The sequence below is a fragment of the Crotalus tigris genome, unplaced genomic scaffold, assembly GCF_016545835.1.
Source record: "Crotalus tigris isolate CLP2741 ecotype Arizona unplaced genomic scaffold, ASM1654583v1 scf7180000017536.10889498, whole genome shotgun sequence".
NCBI classification, from domain to species: Eukaryota; Metazoa; Chordata; class Lepidosauria; order Squamata; family Viperidae; genus Crotalus; species Crotalus tigris.
The window spans coordinates 6,678,386-6,705,539 of NW_024096460.1; the positions used below are offsets into that span (position 1 = coordinate 6,678,386).

The 27,154-nt window shown below is 36.9% G+C and overlaps 2 protein-coding genes across 7 annotated transcripts in view; one reads left to right on the forward strand and one right to left on the reverse strand.

Moving 5' to 3' along the window:
* EDRF1 (erythroid differentiation regulatory factor 1) overlaps positions 1 to 19,447 on the forward strand; it is a 60,362-nt gene extending 40,915 nt beyond the window's left edge. The window contains exon 25 of the mRNA XM_039342781.1: positions 19,202 to 19,447. Within this exon, the coding sequence (XP_039198715.1) occupies positions 19,202 to 19,226 (25 nt within the window). The 3' untranslated portion in view covers positions 19,227 to 19,447. The remainder of the gene's footprint in view (positions 1 to 19,201) is intronic.
* UROS (uroporphyrinogen III synthase) lies at positions 1,854 to 27,152 on the reverse strand. 6 transcript variants are annotated; one of them, XM_039343285.1, is made up of 10 exons: positions 27,017 to 27,152; positions 23,097 to 23,177; positions 21,185 to 21,268; positions 15,703 to 15,799; positions 15,505 to 15,579; positions 12,591 to 12,665; positions 8,816 to 8,899; positions 3,013 to 3,098; positions 2,294 to 2,392; positions 1,854 to 2,058 (listed from the first exon to the last, which is right to left on the reverse strand). In XM_039343285.1, exons 2-10 carry the CDS (start codon positions 23,157 to 23,159, stop codon positions 1,939 to 1,941), a joined length of 783 nt encoding a protein of 260 aa, XP_039199219.1. In that variant the 5' UTR covers positions 23,160 to 23,177; positions 27,017 to 27,152; the 3' UTR covers positions 1,854 to 1,938. The 6 variants fall into 6 exon arrangements, with proteins under 6 accessions (XP_039199219.1, XP_039198966.1, XP_039199307.1 ...); XM_039343032.1 differs by having other exon boundaries at positions 23,097 to 23,245; XM_039343373.1 differs by lacking the exon at positions 27,017 to 27,152 and adding an exon at positions 26,828 to 26,993.
* Positions 27,153 to 27,154: the final 2 nt, after the last annotated feature.

The window sequence follows — 27,154 nt, forward strand, 5'->3', positions numbered from 1 at the left end:
TTATGCTGACCAGTGACTACAAAAACAGCTGAATTGCTTTAGTGCCCATAAACCCTGTCCTTTATATTATATAAGCAGCAATTCTCTTCCCCTCTAGCTTTACAGTTAATGTACTTTGGCATCAGAGAAAAATTGCAGAGCAGGAACTGTCAGTTCTCAAGCCAGAGCACTAAATAACTAGTGTAATGTACCTTTTGTTCTGTATTGGAGCAGTCAGGCATCATACTTTCTGTCTGAACAAATTAGGGGGATACTAATGTGTAAGCTTTCACATACTTTAGTATCATGCTTTCTAGTAAGGCATCTGAAAGACCTCTGTTAAAAACTGTCACACAAGCTTCCCTAACAGAATGGTATTTCTTACCTTGCAGTTCTATTGCAGAGATCCCCAATCTTTTGGGCATCAGGGACCGGTTCCATGGAGAGAGGTTTTCCACAGATTGGAGAATGTGTGATTTTGTGGGCTGCCTGCATCCCATGGATGGGGCGTTGTTTGTTTGTGCGGACCGATTGCTGGCATGCCGCCGCCCGATACCAGTCCATGGCCCGGGGGTTGGGGACCCCTATTCTATTGGATCAGCCCTGGTAAATTCATTAATAAGTTCTTCAGCTTACAGATAGCAGTATCAGAAATATAAAAAGCAAAGTAATCAAAGATACTATCATCTATAGTAGAATGTTTCTCATTTAGGCAAAATAAGGCTTTTCTGCATAACAACAACAATAATAACAATAATAATGAGTTGGAAGGGACCTTGGAGGTCTTCTAGTCCAATCCCCTGCTCAGGCAGGAAACCCTACACCATTTCAGACAAATGGTTGTCTAGTCTCTTCTTAAAAATTTGCAGTGTTGGAGCATTCACAATTTCTGGAGGCAGGTTGTTTCACTGATTGTTCTAATTGTGACACTACTACTGTGACGCTTGTGACACTATAGTTTCTAACTCAAGGACTTGTTCTTTTTTCCTGTACTTCTCTTTTTTAAGGTATAATACTATGAAGGTTTTGAAATTTTATTGTGTAATTATCACTGAGGAATGTGTGTATGTTAGAAAGTTTATTGATGTGTTGATTTAGAGAAAGCATATGATGAAAGTAGTAATGCTTGAATTATGAAAGACTTTGGAGTTCTAGATTAGTTGATAAATATGGTAAGAATGGTATACAATGAAAATAGCATGCATGGAGTAAAAGGAATGCTTAGCAAATGAACACTGAGCAAGGAGTGAGCTGAGGATGACTGTTTAATGTATTTATGGAGAACTATAAAAGGAATGCCTGCGGATGATCTTAGAATTGTTGTTTGGGGATCTGAATATATATTTAATTCTTATATGCAGAGTATTTTGGGTTTTGGGTAGGGAATCTGATATGTAATGAAATTTTAAGCAGACTGTCATGCACCAAGGAATATGACCCACACAAAAATACACAAATAGGTGTGTGGACATGGTGCAAATAAAGATAATTTGCAAAGATAGAAAAGTGTAGAGATACAGTGAATGTATTGATAAAAACTAGATTTAATTTATTTACTTCTTTTTTCTTATCTAATGCCTTCAATTTATTTGGTTGTTTCTGTGCTCTGCTTCCCTAAAATATAGCCTGATGAATATATTTATTCCGGTATATCATCTTTTTTTATCTTCTAAGGAAATGCAAAAACAACGATTTGAAGCTACAATTCAGATTCTTTTTGTGTAAACAAAGCTATCTTATCAAACGTTAGAATACACATCATATAATCCAGGTTAGTGTAAAGCAGCATTTTTATCACTGCTACTAATGCAACAGAAAAGTGTTCAAAACATCAGAGATGTATACTTCCAATGACTGCCAGGAATAACCCAATATTAAATCGTAAAGAAGGTATTTTTAATTTTAGACATTACTGCAAATTACATAATTTCAATCATAGAGTCTTCAAATATATTACAGCTAGAGGCATTTTCTAAGTTCAGCAGCAAGATCCTGGGGGGTAGGGCGACTGGCTGTACAGCTTACTAAGATTCCTTCATTTACAAGAGCTTCAGCTGTTGTTGGACCTATTGCGGCAAACTGAAAAGAAAGCCATGTTATAGGATTTATTTATGTATTTATGCATATAGAACAATATTTAAACTTAAAAAAATAGAAAAGTGATGAAAAAAGTAAGATAAAATGCAGTAGAAATATGCTTGCTGTGTTGGTCATCAAGACCGATGAAAAAAATAAATAATTTACTTTTATGGCTTTCAGATCTCTAGTAGTAGTTATAAAATACTATGTGTCAAAATTCTGGTGTAAAACTTACCTTAATTTGGGAAATGAGATCACCTGACAATTTCAAAATCTGCTTCAGACAATACTTGACACCAGAAGGACTGAAGAAAATAATACTAGCAGGAACACCCTGTCCAAATAAAAATATCGAGAGAGAGAGAGAACAGATATTTCTTTACATTTTCAGTTCCAGCACTCTTAGATTTTTATGACTGTAAAAAGATAGGTTGCTTCAGAAGTTAAACGTCACCTTCATTCCTAACCTAGGCACATGACTGCAATGGAAATAGCACTGCATTTTGTTTAGCAAAACCACTCTACTACCTGATCAAGAATAGCCACTTTGAGGCTGGGAAGCACATTTGAATGCTGTTATATAATGCAGGGGTCCCAAACCCCGGTCCATGGACCAGTACCGGGCCACAGCATGCCAGCAACCGGGCCACACAAACAAGCAAAGCCCCATCCGTGGGATGCAGGCAGCACACAAAACCACATACTCTCCGGTCTGTGGAAAAACCTTTCTCCATGGAACCAGTCTCTGGTGCCCAAAAGGTTGGGGACCTCTGATATAATGGTTACCAGAGAGCCTGTCAGTTCACAAAGCCATAGAAATTCTCCCTCAATAGCAGGGGAAAATATCTCCAAAACATTTGCTTGGTCTAACCTGTGTTCAGTGGTAACTCTGTACCAGATAAATGGAAGACAGTTATTTTCTTGAATTGCAACATGACTGAGAAAACAAAATACCTCTTGTGAGAAGTAATTCGTCAAGGATTCCTGGAGGTCAGGATGTTGGCTGGTTTGATAAACAGTGACAGATTCCAATACAATATCTGCAATGTGAATAATGAAACTTATTTGTGATTTAATTGTTTATTGTTTTCAATTAAAACATGAAAGGAAATATATTTAAACCAAAATTCATTCTTCTACCTAAAATGCAGATAAAGCCAGCTGATTATAAAGCAAAATTCTTATCAATATTTTATTGTCACGGACAGTATGATTTAAGACACCATGTGGCCATTTAATCTTTTTTGAAAGTTTTTAATCTTCATGAAAAGTTGTTACCAGAATACTATCAAGAGATATGATCAAAACAGAATAAAAATCCTATGACATATAATACAAATGTGAAGATTTGTAAAGCATATAAGAATAGCTGGGCAAAGAAATTGCTGAGAGAAGAGAAGAAAGTGCTAACTTTAACCAAATTCAAAATGTATTCTTTCTAAAGATAAAGTCTCATTAATATATCACCCTTGAAAGAAATAAAGAGAATTTCAAATCAGGTAATAAAATGTAATTGAATGGGCAGTATCTCTCAGAACAGATAATGAGAGCATTTTAGCAATAATAAAATGGCATTAGTTGGGAAATATTTCTACCTACAGATGTAATAATTCATTATGTGAAAATACTCAAAAATATAGATTTGGAATTTTGCAATTCCAAAATTGTCAACTAACAGGAAGCAATGTCAACTTTAGCTGGATAAAAATGTGCCTGTAAAAGAAGTAGTCATGCCTGATTCAAAATCTGGATTACTATTGATCAAAAGTAACATCTTAAATGAACAAGGTATTTAATTAATGACAATTGTTTTTTTAATCAAGTGGAATTATGCATATGGATGAAGGTTTCTGTTCTTGAAATTCTAGATTATACAGTATTTGAACATAACAAAACATCAGGATTTTGTTATGTTCAAAGGATTTCTGTCTTTTGGAAGAAAGAAAAAGGGCAGCATTTGAAAAGAGCAATAGAATTTGTTTTTTCTCTGAACCTAGTAATATTTTGTCAAGCTCCGTATCTTGTCTATTAATTTCCCACTCTTTCTTATCTTTCACACATCTTGCTTGCATCTGAAGGTAGGACCACCATTCCAAAACTATTCCCTGTTGTCTCAGCTCTTGTCTTTGCTTTAGATGTCCTTCCTTTTACCGAATGTCTTTATATGTAATAACCTTATCTTGCCTATATAGGTTGGGGTGTGTAACTGCTTCTAATGGTGAGAGCCAACCTGGAACTTCTCTATAGTATTGGCCTTTAACTATACTCCAACTTTTTATAAGTTCTTGCCGAACTTTATGTCTCAAGAAGTAGGAGGAAACAGAATACTACCTAATTTGGAATAAATTTTCCAAATGGAGGGAAAAAGGAAGGAAGTCGATAGAAGAGATATAAGTAGAGGAAGAATATTAGAAATGTATAGCTGCATATAAATATATAACATTTATTCTTGTATGTACAGTAAGGAATGACAAAGATATATGTCAAGGATGATACATTACGTTCAATGTTTTTTAATTTTGTATTTAATAAAATGTTAAAAAAAGAGCAATAGAATTATTGAAAAAAGGAATAATTTGGTAGTTAAACACTATGGGAAAATAAATTACATATATACTGAATGCTGGTGAGGTATAAAGTATATACAATCTATTATACAGGAACTTTCTCTGTATTCTATGCTTTGCACCTCAAGCAACTGTGTATGTGGAAGAATCCTAACTATACAGCAGAGGAATATTTCCTAATGTATAATATTGTGAGGATATATCACAGATTTTTCACTGACTGGATTTTTCCAAGTCAGGAAGAAATGTGACACAGGTTGATGAATCTGGTGATTTTGTTTTTGTTTTAGAACAGCTAGATTTAGAACAACAACTGTGTTTAGTTTATTGTCAGCAGATGGTAGTCATCAAGTCTATTTAGGCTTTGCTCTGCTATTTAAAAAAAGGATAAAACCAATTAACTGAGCATTATAAAAGTGAGATGACAAACCAATACTCCTTTCTAGTGTCATACATATTGATATAAATGGCACACTATTAACTTTCTTCCATTTTTGTATTGTTCTTAAAAGAATGAATAAGCTGGCCATAATTCAACATTTTTTTTGTCAATGCTGTGAAACCAGGCATCTGTGCAAGATTAATTATGTGTAGGGGTGACAGAGAAAACACAAGTGAATGTCATCTCATATTATGACCATAAAAATTCATTTTCAAGATCACTGCCATAATTTTAAAAATAATAAACCAATTGGGATATTCTTTATGCCAAAGGGACTTGGTAGCAAACATAAAAAGTTGTCCATTTTTGACAGCTAAAATCCTCTAAGTTAGAAGCCCCCAACCTTTTGGGCACCAGGGACCGGTTCTGTGGAGAAACATTTTTCTGCGGACCGGAGAGGGCATAGTTTCATGTGCTGCCTGCATCCCATTGCTTGTTTGTGCAGCTCGGTTGTTCGCATGCTGTGGCCCGGTGCTGGCCCATGGACCGGGGGTTGGGGACCCCTGCTCTAAGTGTTTGTGACAAGTACACTTCAAAAATAATATAGGCACTGTCAGGGCTGTTGTTAAGGATTGTTTGTTTACTGGATTTTTCCCTATCTCATAACTCAAATGAAAGAGGATAAGAGGAGCAAGGCCGGTGTGGCTTCTGCAATTGCAGGCAGTGTGAGGGGGGAACACAGGCGAAAGTCAAAGCTGGCCTGGCTTCTGCAATTTCAAGTGGTGTGGGGGGGCTGTGCAGGCAAACAGCAAGGCCGGTGTGGCTTCTGGAGTTGTATGGAGGAGCACAGCAGGCTAATAGAGGTAGCACACAGCTTCTGGTGTTGCATGTGCGAGGGTGGCAGGCAAACAGAGGTGGCACGTGAACTGACTGTTCGGTGTCAGGCCAGAGTCTAGGCGCAGAGGCAACGGAGGGGAGGATGGACAAAATGAGAAGCCCCTGTCCACCACTCCCTGCTCTGCCTGGAGCCTGACACCTAAAAAAAAACCCCTGCAGAGCAGTGCCTTTTTTCCCCACCCTCTCCTCCATTGCCTCTGCTCCTGGTCTCCAGGAATGGGCAATTCGTGCGCCACCTCCATTCACCTGTGACACCCCCCACACAACGCCAAAAGCTGCATGCAATCTTTGTTCGCCTGCTGTGCCCCCCATGCAACGCCAGAAACCACTCCCACCTTGCTGTTCATCTGGGCTCCCTCCACCACCATAACTGCAGAAGCGGCACTGGCCTGGCTCCTCTTCCCCTTTCGTTTGAGTTGTGAGCCAAGCTGTCTTTGTCAAGTCCCCTTGAGGCACCCCTCCGTCCCTTTCCGGTCACCCGCAACACACTCTTGCCTCTCTGCACCCCCAGTGGCTGCTACTCCTGCCGCCACTCCCCCTCCCTCCAGTCCTGGTGACAGATCTTCAAGGTCCCAAAACTTGTGCAGCAGCAACAGTACTTTTTAAAAATCTTGCATTGCACGCTCCCCCCCCAATCTCTGCCATCACCCATTACCTAATCACATGCTGTCCCCCCCCCCCAGCACCATTGCTTCTGCCTGCCACCTAATTGGCTGAGGGCTATTTGTCCCATGCAGCCAAAGGCCCGGGTCAAACGGTGTCTGGGTGAAAGGACTGGGCTGAAGGATGAGGGGCAGAGGGCCAGGGGCCCATTGGCTGTGGAGAATGGCCAGGGAAGGGCCAGCGGAAGAGGAAAGTTGGCTGTAATGGGCTGAGGCGGGTGGCAGGGGGCGAAGGAGGCACAGCCAAGGGTCTGTGCCTAAACATCTCATTCCACAGTCTAACATCCAAATGCCTAGTCTCACTGGCTCGCCTATAACACTCAAATCGCTAGTCTCACTGGCTGTCCTGTAATAATACAAATACAGCAATTATAATAATATAAGCTAAGTTACTAACATTATAGTAACACATTAAATTAAAATGGCACCAATCACTCAGTGAATTTCCAGCCAAGTCCTTGCCAGCTTCCAGAAATCTATATGAGAGGAGTCATCCTCGGCCTGTTATTTCCAAGGAGACATACCTCTGAGAGAATGCCTTGCCCGAAGGCCCACGCCTTTGTGCCTCCCAGCAGGTGAAATGCCTTAGCAAATATTGTCTCACTTATACTGGCCGGATGAATAGATCTTTGGTAAAAAGGGACTCTTTTTTTGTTTTGCATAGGAACGTAGGAAAGTATCCTAGTTTAATTCAGAGCATTGGTCCGTCCTAGCCAGGATTTTATTTTGCATTAATTTTTTGTTTTATTTCCAAAGTTAAAATACAAACACCAAAAAAGAACAAAGAAAAAAAGAATTCCAGACTTTGTTCCTAGCCAGGATCTTTTGACCCTACTGATATAGGCTCTTAAAGATATCTGGCAGAATTTTCTTCCACCTCTATATGGAGATGCTAGGGATTTTCAGCATTTATTCTATAACTAACCTGAACTCTGAACTTGTTTATTCAATGTATATAGCTGCTCTCTTGCTGGGCAACTCTTAAGATGCCTAGAAGACATGTTAGTCTTCATAAGATCTTCTGAGTCAAGATCTTATTCCACGTATTTTAAACAATTGGGGGCTTTATTTTTTTTGCCCAGAAGTGAGGTGACATTATAGTGGTTACGTTGCACAGTAATATACAAACCATGCCTATGTCTTGTCTGTAAGCAGATCAGTTCATGCCATAGAATGAGAAATGGAAAACAGCTGTTCATCTATAACTGTAGTTCTAGTGCATCTACCAATCATACACATGGCTATTCCAGACTGTGCTGATATTGCTAGAACATTCTAGAGCTCAACTGGATTTTGGCAGGCTCACAAAAGTCTTATCCACAGCACACACTTGGATACTTAGCTTAGTTTCTTAAGATCCACCCAGAATAGTCATGGTGACTAGAATATATCCTCTTTTTTTAAAAAATCAAGTTGGAATCAAGTATTATATGAAAGTCAAGATAATTAGGTAATTTCCAAGCTTTAGATAATAATGTTAATGGAAGCAGTAGACGATCATTCTGACAAGACTGACTTAAGGTCCCACCAGGCTTTCCTGTGCTTAAGGAGCTCCAAGGTGGCCAGTTCTTCTGCTTTCACCATAGTAATACTACTGGCCTCCACATACTTATGAAGATTCAGAAAATCTGGAATAGGTGCAGAGGACAATGTCAATGACCAAAGAATTATTATAAAGATGAAATGAGACAATGAATAGCTCAGTCTTGAGAAAAGAAGACAGAAGAGAATATGACAGTATTTTCCAAATACCTACAGGATGTCATACAGAAAGAAGTCAAGATTTGTTATCTAGCAGCCCAGAATCTAAAACACCAAATAATAGTCTTATGTTACAGAAAAGCAGTTTCTGAAAAAAAAAATGTTAAGAAGCCTGAGAGTAAAAATGAGGTAGCAGAACTAATCACAGAGGGAGATAGCGAATTCCCTTAACTAGATCTGTGCAAGCAAAGTTTGGAGAGCCATCTGTGGGGAGAAGGTTCATATTTATTTCTTGCACCATGGAGAATTGCATATTGTGGCCCAAGAGACTCTTTCCAACTCTTCAGGTTCTATATTTATTTTTTATCCCACCTTTATTATTTTTATAAATAACTCAAGGTGGCAAACACAACCTAATACTCCTTCCTACGTTTCCCACAATAATAACACTGTGAGGTGAGTTGGGTTTTCTTAACAGTCATTGCCTTATTTCCTCTGAGCTTCTTAGAGTAGAAAACTATTGCTCAAAAATATGTTTTATATCAAACCTTTGTCCTTGAGCATTGTTGGAAGTGTTTCCCTTTTTAGAGCACCACATGGAAAAAGAAGAGGCAATGAATTGGATGGCTCCCCTGTTTAAGAAATAAAAATGGATTTAATTCAGAGTGGCATTTTAAGCATAAACAGCACAAAATAATGCTTTAAAATGGCCACACTCTAAAACACTGTAAGAAGTGTTAATGTATTTGACTTGTATGCTTACAATTGCTGAAAACATTAAAACTAAACACAGGTCCCATAGAGTAGAAGCTATTTAGCATGTAAATTAAAAAAATAATAATTCATTGCCGAGTTATATATGTTTGCCTAAAAAGATCTGGCAAAAAGATTAATTGCTTTACTATTCTTGTGCTATTCAATAGAGAGCTCGGAGCAGAATACTTCCAAACATTTTAATACATTTTCTCCTCCCATTCTGACATTTGGCATTCTTCAGACTTCACATATATGCACACATGTAGAAAGTTAAAGACTCAATTCAGCAGGATAAATTCATCTTCTGCACAAAAGGAAAGGTCAAGACAGTCCACAGGAAGGAACAGCTTGCTTTGAAAAGAATTCCCAATTCTAATTAGTGTTTCTGTTGTTACTGACTGCAGCCAACATCCTTTTTAACATTAGGAGGAACTGTTAATTGGAGTTATATCTATCATTTTTATCATCTTTCAGGATGATATTCCCATAATCACTACTTCTGCTGGAACAAATACTGTTTGGAAATTAGCGAAGAGGGATTTTTTAAAAAAAAGAAAAACAGTTCTTTTTTTATGCATTTCCACAACAGTTTTTTTCTAAATTTTCTCATTGATTTTATTATTTACTACCTCAAACCATGATTATATCTACAGGCTTAGAAACATTAAAAATGGCTAGATCGCACTTCTATAATTGGAGCAGGTATCATTAGTTCTTATGTTTTGGATGCTCAGGTATACATGCCAACACTTTGCAGCCAGAATGGTACCAAGACAGCAGACAGCAGTGGCTTGTGTTTTTTTTTCCCCCAAAGCACAACCTTTGTTCCAGTACAAATAAATATTTAGGAGAAAAAATGAAAGGGAAAAATAAAATTAGGCCCATGCTGATTGACTATTTTATAGTAATAGTTGGGACAGAAAATTGGGAAAGAAGAATGAAATGTAAGAGGTCTGGGTATTGAGGATGACCTGAAAAAAGTCACTTGAGTTGGGTGGCTGTAGAAATGGAAGGAATGAATGAATAAATAAATAAATAAGGCAGATATGGGCAAAAGAATGGCGACCTTTGGTGCAGTTTATCTGCTATATAAAAAAAGGAATTTCTTTTTTTTTTTTCATTTTTCTTGGTCCTCACACAGCCAAAAATGGCATCAGCTAGACTAAAAAGAGAGCCGACAGCACACATCTTTAGGGCAAAAAACTTTGGGAGTCAACCCAAAGGAGGCATAAGCACACACATGAACACTGTAAGGAGAGCAAATGGACATACTTTATTTCTATTAGGTTCTATTTATAGGTAATCCTCATTGTACACCTATAGTGGTAATGGAGGCTGCCCATTATGGTCATATGTCATGACTGTTGTAAATTGGGTCAGTCATATGACTGATTGAACTGATCAACCTTTTTTATGGTGATCATTAAGTGAACACTATGGTACAAAATAAAATAAAATAAAATAAAATACAATAAATGCCGTTGTCATTAAGTGAATCCATTATTCACTATGGTGCAGTTTTGCTGAATATCAGAAGTAATTGCTGATTTTCAGCAAAACTGTTATAAAATATAGTCACATGACCTGAAAATGGCTATAAATATGGCTGTGTTGCCAAATGCCTGAAATGTGGTCAGGTGACCCTGCAGACTGATACGAACAAGGCTTTGATGTTAACACCAACTGTTAATTTCCAATATAGCCTGTCCCATCATGATGGTCTTCTGTATCTCCAGCAAAAGGGTGAAGTTATCATGGCTACTTTGCTTGTGGTGCGCTTATAATGTGTTTCTTTGTAAGGGATTTAAAGATAAGTGAAGACCTTTTGATTTTGTTAAAAACCTGCCTTTCTATTAGCAACCCTAAAGTATCCACTGTTTGCTTCCTAAGAGCAAACAGTGTTTCCAATTCAGAGATGTAGATATTTCTACCAGATTTGTATCCTTTTATTTGCAGTGATTTATGTGTGAGGGAAAATGGGAAGAAGGAGAACAGACCTATTTTTAAAAATGGTTGAGATACTTATTTTAAATATTATAAAAATATTTTTGCCTTTAAAGATTCCTAATTGAAGAAAATCTAATAACCAATAGAATGACCTTATTAAGATGTAATCATCTTCATCAGAATAACCTTATGTTTTATTAGGTACCACAAAGATGTCAGTAACATGAAGCCAAAAGAAAAAAAAAATCTGAGGCAAAATGCAGAGATAAAAGGAAAATACATTAAATACTGCTTCTTAAGGCTTAAGCCAATGTGATTCCCGAGAAGGAAACTTAATCCTTTTAAATTGGTTTAGAACAAAAGAATAACATTTTGACAGCAGTATACAATTTAACAGATCCTATAGTATTTTGTTTCTGTATAACCACCTACATGTGGCATTACATTGTTAAAAAGAACCTGTAAGATTTATCTTGGGAGAAAAACAAACATTAATGCTACCTATTTAATTAAGGGAACAGCTAACCTTTTTAGCACAGTAGATCAGCCAAAGCTAATACCAAAGACAACATTTCTTAAATACGGTAAGAGCAACTGCCCTGGATCCAAACTAATATAGTTCTGCTTTGGCCCAATACAACTCAGTGAGATAATTTAAGTGTCTTTGGCTTATATGGCCAAACAATTGTAAAATAAAGTGCTGTATGAATGATGCATTTTAAATTTTCTATTATCAATTACCTTTGTTTTAATTAACATGTAGATCTTGTATTTTCATAAAAGTTTCAGGAGAAATTGAAATAAAATTAAATAGGGAACTGGCATTCTGTAAAATGAGGCACCCACTTTAGCCTTAACTTATATATCATCTCCATGTGCTTTGTACAGCTGCAGATCCAATAAATGTTTTTTTAAAAAATCAGAATAATTGGTGACTATAGCTCATGCATTGTGTAAAAGTAGATTCACTGACTCAGGAAAAAAAAAAAGAAATCTCAAAGTTGAAGAAAGTATTATGGGAAATCAGAATGGATAACAGGGAATAACAAGACAGATTTACTTCTGGTAAATGGATGCTCTGGCACTGGCCAATACACACTATGTTGGGTATTATTTAACAGCCATTTTGGGGAATGCCTTTACTGACATGCTCTCAAAATGCCAAATGTGACATTGGCCCAAAAAGTTATTTTTGCCATAAACAAAAAGTAACCAACCCCTCTCTTGCAAAATAGAAAAAAGTCATTCTGGGCATCCAACAGCAAATGGCCTACATGACTTCTTTTATTGCAAATGTTTTGTCAAGAGAAGAACTAGAGATTTTAATTTTGTGAAGAAGCAGGTTTCTCCCTCCAAACTAACACTACATTTTAGCATTTATCCTTTTGTTGTGAAATCCCACAGGATGCTATTTTTGCTATTGTTGTTGATACATATTTCAAGGCCAATCACTATTGCCAATCACTTCTCACTATAATGAGAAATTTGTGGACTTCTTTCATCGTTACCCAGGAAAGAAAACATTCTGTATTTTATGTAGTCCATAAAATCATAGCAACATATACATATTGAAGAGAATAAAGTCATACACCTGTCATTGAAACTTATGTTTCCACTTACGGTAGCAAATGAATTCTGCTAGTTTTTCAGCATTTCCACAATCTTCTCCTTGTGGTTTGAGACCTATTTCAATTACTGAGAGGAGGAAGAGGAGACAAGATAAGTAAAGAAAATGAAGGCTTATCTTATAGACATTTGATATTACTATCTCATTGTTTAAAAGTAGAATTTTGTTTTACAATTATCATATGCAATCTAAGACCTGATCAACTGTGGAGACACAAGGAAATTGCATAGCAACATGGTTAAATCACAGTTGTTCACCCTGCTTCTGGTAACCAGATCACTGCAATTAGGCAATAGATTCCTTTTTTTTTTACATGTACTATGAATAAAAATAAGTTAGTATTATACTTTGCTGAAAAACATGATGTCATGGTTCTGATAGATAGAAATGAATAAATCAGAATTCCAAGGTTTGAATCTTCCTCAAAGAACATATTTATTGGATACAAAATATTGGCACATCAAAAGTGAAACCAAGTCTAAAATTCCCCCCAAAGAGTTACACTATTTCAAAGTAAAAGTTCCTATCCCAGTGCTATGCAAAAACTACTATACCCAACAGAGCAGTTTGACGGGCTTTCTAACAAAACGCCCAACCATCTTCTAAGAGAATGACCTTGGTTCCCAGACTAACAGAGATACTCCGTCCCCATTCCCTTTTGTGTGGCAACCTAGAACGAGCAAGATGGCTGCAGCCCGGTTCGTTGTAGAGTTGACGCATAGCTGCTGTCTAATTATTTGGTTCCTAATGTTATTTTTGCACTGTATAGAATATAATCATTACAAAAATAACAACAGGTTTACAGTCTAGAAAGACAATGAAAATATGAGATTATACTGCTACAAAAGAGAATATTTTCAGATGATACTTAAAGTAAGGTTGAGTCAAAGATTTCATGCACACAAATAGCTGTATAGTACCATTTATTTGTAGTGGAATTGAAGGGAAAATATTTTATGGCTTTTAAGGAGTGGATATATTCAATGTACTTTTAAAGCTGAAATTGCATACAGACATTTTTTTTATTTGCCTTGTCTTTAAAAACAGAAGCTGATTTGTCTTTTAGTACAGAATGCCATTGCTGGAACCCAAAAGTGGCTATCAGATTAAACTTGCCTAGTGTGAACTTTATTAACAATGTTTATTAAGGATGAACAAACCAAAAATCCACCAATCAATGTTTCTATAAAATATATAAAAGCAAATGTTCTCAAGCCAGTCAGAAAATTACCATTAACTACCTAACTGTAAATAATCTAGTCAAGAATTATTAGTGTACAAAGTGTAGTGAAATATACACATTTGTTGCAATAATTTAACTAGGAAATACTTAACTTTGCTGTCAAAATATCCCTGCTTTATTCATTTATTATGTCAGTTGTTATGGCTGCCCCAAACAAATGAATTCCAAATAATATTTAAATTGCACAAAGGCCCATAAGCCAGCTTCCACACCACGAAAGACACATAAAACTGGCTTATCTGACATCTTGGCCCCATGCCCAGGGTCTTTAATAAAAGCAAGCAGGGCCATATCAGTCTCGGAGGTGGTATGCTGTTCCAGAAAGCAGGCACTGTGACAGAGAAGACATGCTTCCAGGATCTCACCTATTGGCACTGTTTAGTAGATGAGACCTGGAGCTTGCCCAATCTGCCACATCTGATGGGACAGGCAGAAATAATAGGAGACAGGCGACCCAGTCCTTACAACTTTCTCAGCTGGCTTCCAACAAGCAAAATCAATTGGGAAAGTCAGATTTGCTTAACAATTGTGCGATTCATTTAACGACCACAATAATTTGCTTAACCACTATAGTGATTTGCTTAACAGCCATGGTAAAAATGGTCATAAAAGCAGGCTTTGACTTAGTTCATCAAATTACTTAGTACTTCTTTAATTCAGTGAATTAGTTCACCAAATTACAATGGAAGTTCTGTTCTTAATTGTGGCCATTAAAGCTGAGGGTTACCTATATGGAAAATAGACTTCCAAACATTATTTTCTTATGATGATAAAAAAACATGGAAACATCCTAGAAACTATTGATTCCCAGAGATAAATAGGAAAAAAGGCAAACAGACACAGAGTCTGTCAGCCTTCAAAAGCCAAAAAAGATACGTAGAGACTCTTGTAACCAACTTCTTTTATTGTGTTCCTCACCTATAGGCAACAATCTTGCCAAACTAAAGCAGACTACTTGCACCATAAAACATATACTCTGCGGACTAGGAAGGAGGCTGTCTTAACTCTCTTTCTCCTACACAAACTATCTAAACTGCAATGTCTTTTGCTCTTCAGGAATGCACTCCCGCCATCCTGGGAATCCGACAACATCAGATGTATAAATGTCCAAAAACCATTTTCTAATGCTATAATAATTATAAAGTAGCTTCCATATGTGTAATACTGGGGACCATGAACATACTTTATACATATCAATGTATTTTCTCCTCCAGCACATCCTGACAAATAAGTAAGGCATCAAATGGTCAGATTGCTCATACTTGTATGAGCAGTCTGACCACTTTGATGCCTTACTTATTTGTTAGATCTAAATCCCACCTTTCTTTCAAGAACTCAATGTGACTTCCATTTTACCCCCACAAGAGCACCCTTGTAAAGCATCCTAGATTAAGGCAGAGTGACTGGCCCTATTGCATGGCTAAGGGAGGACTTCCTTCTCGGAGTCTCCAGCCCTGGATTGCTACACTGGAGTTTTAGATAAGCTGACTGAATCCTTGATCTGCCATAGAGGATTAAGAAGCAAAGAGTAAGACAATTCACTTGCTAATCTTGTTTTAACATGAAAACTTTTTGTCCTGCAGCCAAAATAGAGTTTATCTGTTAAAAAGCCTGATGTATACTTTTCTTAAATGTTTTTATATGAATCTAAAGAAGTGGCTTACCTAATCCAGCAGTAGCTTTCCCTACCACATAAACAGGTTTAGTATTCCATTCTTCTCTCAGATAATTCTTCCAAGCTAAAATGAAACAATGCATCTTTCACATTTCATACTATGTTAAGCCATAAGCAATAGTGAACAAACCACAATAGGCGGATTCAAACTACTAAAATAAAACCATGCAAAGAACATTATGCTCACCTTCTTTTTTACAACTATCCATTAGGCCTAATTTAACAGCTTCTACTGCTCTTGGACTGGTAAAAATTAATCCACGGTATTGTTCAGGATGAAAAAGCTATTTGTTGAAGAGAGAAAAAAATAAGTAAAATATTAACATAACATTCACCATCAAGAAAACTTAGAAAGCAAAGAGTTTCAGTATTATTTTCATCAAAATGTTAATACATGTAAAAACACTAAAACTAGCCATTTTAGAAATAATGGGATCCCATTATACCAAATCTTTGAAAGTTTATTGTGACAATCTGAGATTGGCTTATGGGAAGATTCTAGGGCAGATAATAAAGTGCTAAATTGATAAGCACTTTGAATATAATGTACAAATCATTAGAAGACAACATAGAAGCTATCAAGCTTAAGACTACTAAGGCATTTTTTGATTGGGTAACTTTCTTTGTAGGTTACATGTCACTGTGATTAAAAAAATAAATTAAGTGTGGGATTTTTTTTTAGAAATGTTCCCATCAACATTTTGTTGCCGAATTTTAGGGACATACCTAATTTTTCAAGCCAAGTCAACCATAGTAGGCAGTTGAACCTTTCTTCAAGACTAGTGATCAGACAGCATCCCCCACCACTTGAAGAGAGAGCGTAATGTATGAATGCTGCTCTCTCTTCTTTTACATTTTGTTGCTTTTGCCTGAGACAGCTCCTTATTGTGTTTACTAGTAGGTTCAACCTATACCTAAAAATGTGAAAAGGTTTAATCTGAAATAGTAATACGACTCATATTTAAAAATCCAGTTTATATATAATTAAAAATGCATATTAATATGGCTGTATAACCTCATATCAGCATATGTTTACAACCGTATTAGCTTGCATGATAGATAGATAGATAGATAGATAGATATACTACATATATACAAGATGCTATTCTTTTAAGACATCTTTCAACCATCTGCTTTGTGTACTATTCATAAAATCCAAGTACCATTACAATAATACCAAATACCATTACAATTTCTAGCTCAAGAGATCCATTCTGGTAATCAAGTTAAGTTAGCCCTAATTTTGGCATAATTAGACTTATTGTTGGGTAATCTACTCATTGGTATTTTTTTGCATCTCAGAACTTTGGTATTACATGATAAACTATGGCAAAGAAAATGAAAAGAAAATAAATTGCTCCATAACCACCCTTAAAAGCATTTGAAAGTAAAACATTTTTTAGGCGTTTACAAATAGTCAAGAAAGATACATGTATTTTTATGTTTTATTTAAATGGTGGTTGATAATTGCTAATTCACTTAGTAATCAGTTTTAGATAGAAACTTAAGTTTATATCTAATTATAAAATACTTTTGGTCCTCAAATAACTACCCTTATCAAAATGATAACCCAGAAGTAAACTTACTCACTGAAAGTCTAATTCTTCTTATAAGCCATTAAACCAATGATAATACTATCAAAGTGCTCACTCATCTTTTATGAACGATAAAGTTTTTCCCTTCCACTGATTCCGGATAAAAAAGTCTTTAGGAAACAAATATGAAAAAAAGGTCAGCTAGGTCTAGTTCACTTTTTTGGTAAGCAAACATATCTCTGCTAGATATTATTGAATTAGCAGTGTCACAGGCAACATTTCCTATTTGCATTGGTTCTTAGTAAAAGGAAAAAAGTATGGATGGTGTAAATAGTTAAAAGGTTTTAAGCCAATGGTTCTCAACCTTCTTAATGCCGCGACCCTTTAATATAGCTCTTCATGTTGTGGTGACCCCCAACCATAAAATTATTTCCATTGCTACTTCATAATTTTGCTACTGTTATGAATCGTAATGTAAATATCTGATATGCAGGATGTATTTTCATTGTTACAAATTGAACATAATTAAAGCATAGTGATTAATCACAAAAACAATATGTAATTATATATTGTGAAATATTTATTTCTAATTACAAATAAATGAAATTTTGTCTTGAAGCATGGGTGCTCCACCTATGGCTCTGAAGGGAGACCTGACCTTTTCTCTTCTTTAAATGAGCCCTTGAAGTTGCCTGATTAGGTTAAGCATGACCTGTGAAAAATTAATATGATTGTGTATGGGGGGGGAGTGCTTATGGGGTGGGAGAAAATAAGGATCAGTTGAGGTGATACTCAAGGGGAGCTATATTTGTAGACATTTGTTGTCCATGTGTGTGATGTGGCCCACACAATTTGCCTCTTCAGCCTGAGCCACTGCCCGTTTTTCTACTTCCAGCTGAAATTCACTGTGTGTGGAAGGGGACCCCTGTCCTTCCAGGACAATTGATCCTAATGACCTTCAGAGCTTCTCTCTCTGAAGAAGGCAGAAGGGAAACCTTGGCTCTTTTATGACTCGTGGACTTCAACTCCCAGAATTCCTGAGCCAGCATAGCTCAATTCTAGAGCTGTGCCTGCAGAATCTTAGAGATTTTTGGAAAGAGGTCTTGTCTACTGAGGCAGAGGCAGAAGAAGGGAAATCCATTCCTTCCTCCCACCCCACTGCTGGTTCCACTGAGCAATAATCAACTGCTTTTAGTGCAGCAGCCAGGGCAGGAAGAATGGGGGGCATTACTGCAGCAACTACAAGAAAAGGCCCCTTGGAGCTTCTTGATTCCACACTAGGAGCAAATTCATTCCCCCCCCCCTTCCCACTTTCCAGAGGCACACTAGGAAACAGAGAAAAGGCAGGCAGGAGGGGAAAGGGAAACACATGCTGCAGACCAAAACATCCACCCAAAGCAGCCTTCATCTCCAAAGCCCCCCCCCCTTGATCTCTTCCCTTTTCACTGCCTGGACCAGTTTTCCTTCTCCCACCTGTAATGAAATGGTGCTCCCTCCCCTGCATCCCACAAGTAGGAAGCCATCAAGGGGGAGAGAGGGATCGAGCAGCAGGAATCAAAAAGTATGTGCTGTCTTAAGGAGGGCTGCAGGGATCTCAGAGGAGAAGAGGACAAAGGGGGGGGGGAATCAGCTGCTGTGGGAAGAGAGGAAAAAGTTACTATACTTGTATGCCCGCCACATAAGTAGGAACAAAGCTCCCACGTTTATCATTAGTGTGATCTATCATTGGGAATTTAGAGGATCTAATGCAAATTTCCATTTGTGTGAGGATGGGTTATCTGGGAGCTCAGTTAACTTACTTCTCAGAGTTGTGATAAGAGTAATAAAAACAGCTACGCTCTTCATTAGGTTTTGCATTATCACAGGTGGACTGTTTTTGCATGGGGATTGTGTTTTGTTTTTTCCTAACGTAGGACACCTTCAACATCATAGGAAAGCAAGGGCATTATCTTTTAGCAATGGAGATGTCCCGAGCAGCTTTTTCTGGGAAGCGAGCAAACATACCACCATTCTTCCCCCACTCGGGAGCATGAACTCCTTCCTTTTATAAACCGCCCACCTCAACATAAAGCTTGCCGGGCTTCTTGCAAGCTCAATCGCGTCTGCGGACCTGCTTGCAAGATCTCAAAGCTTGGTTTTCTTCCTCCACAGCAGAAGAGTCGGGGAACTTTCCTAGCCGTCCAGCTATCCGTCCGCCCATGGAGGAGCAGTGGCTTCGTAGGCCCGCCCATCCCCCCTTTGAACCAAGGGTCAGTTTTATAACCTGCCATCTGCCTCAAAGCACTTCTCCGACGCGAGGAGGCAGAAGTAGCAGCCTGCCGGGTGGATGCCTTCTTCTTCTTCTTCCTCTCCCTCCTCCCTCAAATGACGAGAGTAGGATGCTGCTGGCTGGGTCACCCTGCAGGGGAAAGCAGGGCTCTTTCTCTGAAAGGCGCTTTAGCCAGCTGAGACTCCCGGCGGCAACACAGCAGACAACCTCTACCCCGAAGCACGCCAGAGCCGGGCTAGCATCTGTGAGCTCCAGAAGCAGCGCCCAAACGCGGCTCCGCTCTAGCCAGGCCAGATCCTTCCCTGTTCGGGCTTTCCTCCGTCTCCTGCTCCCCTCACCTGGAGACAGATAGAGGAGCGGTGTCTCGGTTCCTAAGACCATCGGAAATATGTGTTTTCCGATGGTTTTAGGCGATCCCTGTGAAAGCATCGTTCGACCCCCAAAAGGGCCGCGACCCACAGGTTGGTAACCGCTGTTTTAAGCAAAGATTTCAGAGTTCTTTGGTCTTGAACATTGACCTGTTCCAATAATACTAAAAAAAAACCTACATGGTAAATTTTGAAGATTTAATTGCTATATTATTATATACATATTTATTGTTATTATATGTCTCTGAACTCATAAAGCAGAAAAACTTAGGTACACTTCTTCCCTCTGTGTTTTGCTTATGAATTTTCATTTAGAACCTGCTATGAAACACTTTTTAAAAGTTGGTTGGCCTTAAAATCATTTAGATTGCTTGTATTAAATTTATATTTAGAATTCTATCCTCACTTCAAAAATGCTAAAAATGGTGTTCATTGTTGTACTGCAATTTGAAATATCCCAACAATAAACTATTTTAATGTAGTTTCATTCTCTTCTTCCCCCACCCGTTTTGATGCTCGGGGGTCTGGATGGTAAGCTTGCTTCAGAGATTTAGAATGTGACTTTATACTAATACAAGTTGGAAGCAAGTCTATTTATAATCAGAGAAACTTCCAAATTAACATAAAAATGACATGATACCAAGATTTACTAAAGGAAATTCAATGCAGATGCTATTAAGCTTTTAAAATTGTTTTTAATCTGATTGCTGTTTTTCAATAAATGTGAGCTGTCCAGAAATGTAGATGAGTGGGCAGACATATAGACTGAATGAATAAATAAATTTAAAATTAAGACATTCTTAGGTTTATAATTTGTTCTGACCACCAAAATTAGAAATGGTCATAGTACTTCAACTCCATGATAGTAATTACCCCTCTCTCAGTATATTAGAATATTAAACTTAATTGCAGGGCACCAATAAAAAGGGAATCATTCTTCATGCAAAGAATAGAATTTGCTGCCATGAAAGATGCTAGTCACTAAATTATTTCAAAACACGACTGACTATACACATTGCTGAACAATGGGCCTATTAATGCAGCCATCAACATGGACAATTATATTACTGCTACTAGCATTTAAAGATCAGTTCGTATAAAGCAACTGTGAAAAATGTTTTGTGAGTTTTCTGAATATATGTGATACAATACCATTTGCTCAGAATACTGGATTAAGATAACTAGGTTTTAGCCGGGATTAGCAAGATTATTCTTATAGTCTTAAAATCCATTATAGTTTTCTCTTAATTTTTGATTATCACAATATTAGGATGGAAGAGTTTGTTACTACCAAACTGTTAGGAATCAGACGTTTTTGCTAATCTATTACAATTCACACAAGCACACTCATACAGGACTTACTATAAGTGTCCTGTCCTCAACAGGGTTTATAACATCAACATTTGAATTGCTAACCAAATTAAGAGAATGAAAGGAAAGATAAATTCATAGTTTTAATAGCATGGGATATTACTTCAAATAAAATTCAAAACTTACTTTTTCAGAGAAAGTTTGAAGAGAAATAAATTCAAATGCTAAAACTGGAATTAAGGTTGCTTTGAGTCCGTGTGAACCAAGTTCCTTTAAAAGAGAAGTACAGATTTTTATGGAAAAAAAAGGAATCCCAATTGAATTATTACCCATTACTCACACCTAAAATTATAGATTTACAAGTGGAGTGGAGTGGAGTGGAGTGGAGTGGAGTGGAATGGAATGGAATAGAATAGAATAGAATAGAATAGAATAGAATAGAATAGAATAGAATAGAATAGTTTATTGGCCAAGTATGATTGGACAAACAAGGTATTTGTCTCTGTGCGTAAACTCTCAATGTACATGTAACAGTGGGTCATGGGTCATAATCATAGTTACAATCATTAATCATAAGTTACAAACTACAAACTACAATTGATAAATCATAAAAACCAATAGGATAGTAGGAAAGATGAGAAGATGATAAAAGATTAGAATATAAACACTGCAGTACTGTTTTTAATTTCTATTTTTAGACTAACCAGGAACCTGTGAATTTTAACTATGGCACAAGATTAAATGACCTATGTTTTTAGAGCTGGTTGAGCAACCATCTTCTTTATTTTTGGAGCAGTTTGATACTAATATATTTCCATTAACAAATGCCTCAGCCCAAGTAACTATCTGAATCTGACCTCAAATGTAACATGTGACCTAATCCTGGAAGTGTAGTTCATCCCAAATCTCTGCTTTTGTAATCTCTTGCTTCTAGAAAAGTGGTGGAGTGCTCTAAAGCTTATGTCATTTTGCTAATCTGGATAAAACAACTGTCCAAGTATAGATTTGGGAAAATTTTATGTGAGCAGGAAACATAGGCATTTACATTTTATAAGTATTTCTAGTAATTCTTAAATTATTGTAACAAGGCAATTCAAAAATTATATAAGGATCAATAAACAGCACTGAAAATAGAGAGAGACACATATCTAGCCATGAAAATTATTTCACAAATAACACCATGCCAGGGGAAAAAAAACTATGGTTTGGAAAACAGCTAAAGGCATATTTCATCTATTATTTTTTCAAGAATATTATATAAGACTTTGGCAACAGCTTCTCTAAACTGTTTTCACTGTGATGTGGAAAAATGGCTGAATTCATACTAAGACTCCTGCACATGATTATACATGCTAAATAGATTACTTCATTAAAATGAATTTTAATTAGTTAGTCTATATAATGTAAAATGTGGAAGATTGCTCTAAAAATAAAACCTGCATTTTTTTTATGTAGGAACAAGAGTATTACAAGAAAGTCAGACATTAAAGACATCAATCACCATTTCTACCATTCATTCTAATTTAAATAAAGGAGATTTCTATAATAAAAGCTAGCTTTACTAAACAGTCATTATCTATTCCTTGTTAACATGTGTCTTACTTCATAAAATGCTGATAAATTATTGTGAGGGCATATGTAGGAGAAGGCAATTTTTTGACACTTTGGTTGAAACCAAAAAAGACTTCTTTAAAATATAAAATATAATCTGTATATTATTCACCTACGGTACATCAATTTGATAAAATGCCATGTATTTCATTTTCAGGAAATAATTCCTATAAAGTTGAAAAGAGAGGCTACAATATAATACATTTTTACAATAAAAATGAGTTACACATTAAATTACTTCTGACAGTAGCCCTTAATTCATAGCTATCACAGACAATAAAATATTATTTCCAAAAGACAATCAAAAAGAGGCACAAAAAACTAACATATTGTCTCAGCTAGTCAAAGTTGGGGGGGGTTTGTTTAATAATTCAATTCTTAGTGAAATGACATCTGTTAAGTACATCCATTACACTAAAATGAAGAATTACATTTTGGATAAGCTGGAATGCAATTCAAATACAATTTTTTTTCTTAGGTTACTCACCTTTATGTAAGAATCTGGTCCACTATCACTTTCCTTTGGATCTTTCAATAACAACACTTTCATTGTTTACTTGTGTAACACCTTGTAATAGGGAAGCACAAAATGGAAATTAATCTAAATCAGGATTCTTTTTTGTAGAAGAGTTGTACCTGTTAATGGTTACAAGAAACAGGATAATTAACAACAATTCTGAAACAGTGTTGATCACACAATGAGTAGGCACTTAATGTGCACCCTCTGCAATTGCGTATCAACCCTGATAAGGCTAACAAAATGCACATTGTCTTTAAATGATACGATATGTCTTCGCATCTGGAAAGGAAAAGGTAAAAGATTTTATTTTACAAATATGCAGCATGCTAATTGTATACTATGAATCTTGCATTTAACTTTGTAACATATAATTTTGGAATTCCACCGAAGTGTTAGGAGAGCCATAACCACTGTTATAATACATACTTGCCAATGCTCTTACAGTATTTGCATGTGGGCATCTAAACAAGCCCATCCCAGATGATGTTGTTGTCCTGCACAAAAAAGATAAGCTATGCCTGCCAAGAGGTTTCAGATATATTCCAAGTCAAATGTGAACATACAGCTCTTTTTCAGAGCAATATTACAGTATTTGGCTGATAACCTAAGGTCCAGCAGGAGAGAGATCCATTTTGTTTAATGCATTGGGGATGTTCTCTTTTCTCAACACGAAACAGTCTCAAATCCACCAGAGGTTCCCATGAGGTCTAGGTGTATTTATACAGTGTACTTCTCATCTGCCTTTCAAATGTGTGGTTAATTTACAGAATAAAACACACATTTAAACCATGCATTTTAAATGAGCCAATTAAGCAAGTTAAATTTAGATTGAAATAAAAGAAGTGGTATTTTCTAAAAATGTGGCCAGATGCCTTTGCTGTTATCAGACAGCTACCTTTCTCATTGGCACAGTTTCTGTACAGCAGAACCTTGCAGCCTCTCTCCTAAATATTTAGGTCAACTGACCCTAGAGAAGGCCAAATCATTAGTGAGAGAATCAGGGGCACTGATCTCCAAAATGTTATCACCAGTGACCCATCAAATTCTATCATCAACTGTTAGATAGCCACAAGCCCTCTACTGCAAGGTATCTATGCATTCTGACCTTAAGCAAATGTAGATGAGCCTTTTCAGACCCCACTTTGAGTCTCTCCCATCAGGGCTACTGGCAGGAAGAATTCATGGGACTCCTTATTTGCAGAGACTTTGCCCTTGTGGCTCCAGGGAGACAGAAACTCTTCCTCATGTCCTCCTATCATGTCTCTTTTATGATGCCCAAGATGTGCTCTGATCTAATCATTTCCAAACATGAGAACCACTTGATTTTTAAGGGATCACATATCAGGTGGCCAAATATATTCATCAAGTTATACAACTCCACAAAAATTTTAATTATGTTTTCTCTTTCCCAATAGCGAATTCTTGTGTCAAACCATTTCTCTTTTTTTACTCTAAAGGCTGATAAAAACTATAATAAAGATATTGATTTGATCAAAAAAATATGTATTAATGTTTGCATTAGTCATCAGGTTGATTTGCTTGTTAGTGTGATGTTTTATTTGTTATGAAAAATGTGTGTTTATCCCTGTATACTTCTTTGAATCCTGCCAATGCATTTTGTGAAATAGCTACAGATAGTCAACTTAAAGCCATTCATTTAGTGACAATTTGAAGTTACAACCCTGAAGAAAATGACTTATGATTGGTTTTCACACTAAAAATTGTTGCAGCATCCCCAAGATCACATGATCAAAATTTGGATGTTTGGCAACTGTCATGTATTTATGATGGTTGCCGTATCCTGAGTCATGTGATCACCTTTTATGACCTCCTGACAAGCAAAGTCAATGGGGAAGCAAGATTCACTTAACATGTCACTAAGTTAACAACTGCAGTAATTCAATTAACAAGTGTGGCAAGGAAAAGTTGTAAAATAAGGCAAATTTCACTTAACTGTCTTGCTTAGGAAATTTTGGGCTCAATTGTGGTAAGTCAAGAACAATCTCAATTTTGCTATTTTGTCATATTTTGGGTTTTATTTGATGTCTTACAATATTACAAGTTCTTCATTACTGTGTTTCATTTGTTAAACTTGCTTTCTTGAAACAGAATGGAATGGAAATAGGAATAGAATTCTTTATTGACCAGGTGTGATTGGACAAACAAGGATGTTGTCTCCAGTGCATAAGCTCACAGAGTACATACAAACAGTAAGTAATATGCCATAGATTATAAATCATAGTTACAATCATTAATGATAATTACAAACAATTGATAAATCATAAGAAACAAATGGGAAAAGATAGTAGGAAAGATGAGAAATGATGAGAAATAAGACAATGCTGTGGGAATTAAGTATTCATCAGAGTGATGGCACAGGGGAAAAAACTATCTTTGTGTCTAGTTGTTTTGGCATGCAATGCTCTATAGTGGTGAAATAGATTATGTCCAGAATGTGATGGTTTTGTAGATATTTATTAGATATTATATTAGAGCAGAACACCAGCTTGGAATTGAAAGAATGAGTTGTGGGTCCACTCTCTCTTTCATCTTTTTTAAGCCTTTCTTGTCAAGCTATACTTTTCTTGGGAGCCTTTCTTGTCAAGCTATACTTTTCTTGCAAGTGGTACCCTTTATGGCAGCCATACTTAAAAATACCAATAATTTTTAGAGTAGCATACCTTCTTTTTCTTAAGCTTTCAGACCAGAAAGATGTACAGTAACAGTACATCACACCATAACAGTATGTCAACAATATCATCAGGGTACCAGGTTTTAATAACTTATACTGCCTCACCCTCCTCTTGGTGGGAAATTTTTCCAATTATAACCTGAAGTGGTGTTTTTATTCCTACTTACCACCAAGATGCAAACCCCCCTCTAATGGAGAATACATCTATTATATTATTTACTGTATTGTAGAGAAGAGTAAATCTATGATCTGGTTGGAATGAGGGTAAATGAATTGGATGGATAGATAGGATCTGGATAGGATCAAAATAGATAGGAACAGGCCAAACGCTTCCCTATAAAATCTGGGAGTGAATGGGGTGAGAAACAGAATTATCTAAAGCACTTATCTTGCCTAATATGGGAGTAATACCAGGCCAAATTAAAATAATATTAAATTTCAACAGTCAGATTTCCTTGTCTCCCATTTTGCCATAAGAAAAATATTGGGTTATGTTTTAAGGATGATTTTGGAACATAACTTCACCATAATATTGTGCTGACTTTTTCCTGACTTTAGGGAAATACTATGATAATAAAAAAATAATGAGCAGGATACAAAAGTATTTTATTCCTCTCATTCCCTCACAGAAAAATAAAGACTAAAAATCTTTCCCCGCCTCTACTGAATGCAGTATTTCTCTCCCGCTGTCTCTTTTGGAGGGGGGGGGGGGATTTAAATTGCAGTACATTCTTAGCTTTTGTTGCTAATACGAGATTTCCATGCCTTGAAAAAAAGCGTTTGTTCTTTCATACGTATATAATCCTACCCAGCATTCTAATCCTTTGGGGCAACATTCAAGTCATACGCATAATAAATAATAAAACAGAAAAAGCCATAGCTCGCTGTCACTGGAGGTTGGCTATTACAAAAGCAAACCGTACAGTAGAAGTTGAGGTTGCGGGGGGAGGGGGAGTAATTAAGTACATTTAAACACGCATTAAACACGCATATACAGCAGGCTTACTGCATTTGAGAGGCAAAGACGCGGACAGCCTCTTTGCAGGCAACCAGGCATTAATGGGGTTATGCACCCCTTTGCAACCCCCGAGCGGTCGTCCCCATTTTTCTAACTCGGATCCGAAGGCTCCCTAAGCCAAGGCAAGCTCCGCCCAAACCGATAAAGTTCCGTTCTCGGAATGCGCTCTCTACCTACCCATCTAAGCCTGCAAAGCCAGCGTAAATCGGTCATTGGTTGAGTAGGAACAGCTCCCCCACCCCGCCGTGGATCCTCCCCACCGGAGGCAGCTTCTCCAAACCACGTCGAGAGGACTCGGCGCTCCTCTCCCCACAA

Excerpts from the sequence above, each read along its gene's own strand:
- UROS (XM_039343285.1), bottom strand. The coding sequence starts at position 23,159 with ATGAAAGTGTTGTTATTGAAAGATCCAAAGGAAAGTGATAGTGGACCA. Across the intron at positions 15,580-15,702 it reads GGATAGTTGTAAAAAAGAAG|CTTGGAAGAATTATCTGAGA; the intron begins GTGAGCATAATG and ends GTTTCATTTTAG. Across the intron at positions 3,099-8,815 it reads AACAATGCTCAAGGACAAAG|ATATTGTATTGGAATCTGTC; the intron begins GTTTGATATAAA and ends TTCACATTGCAG.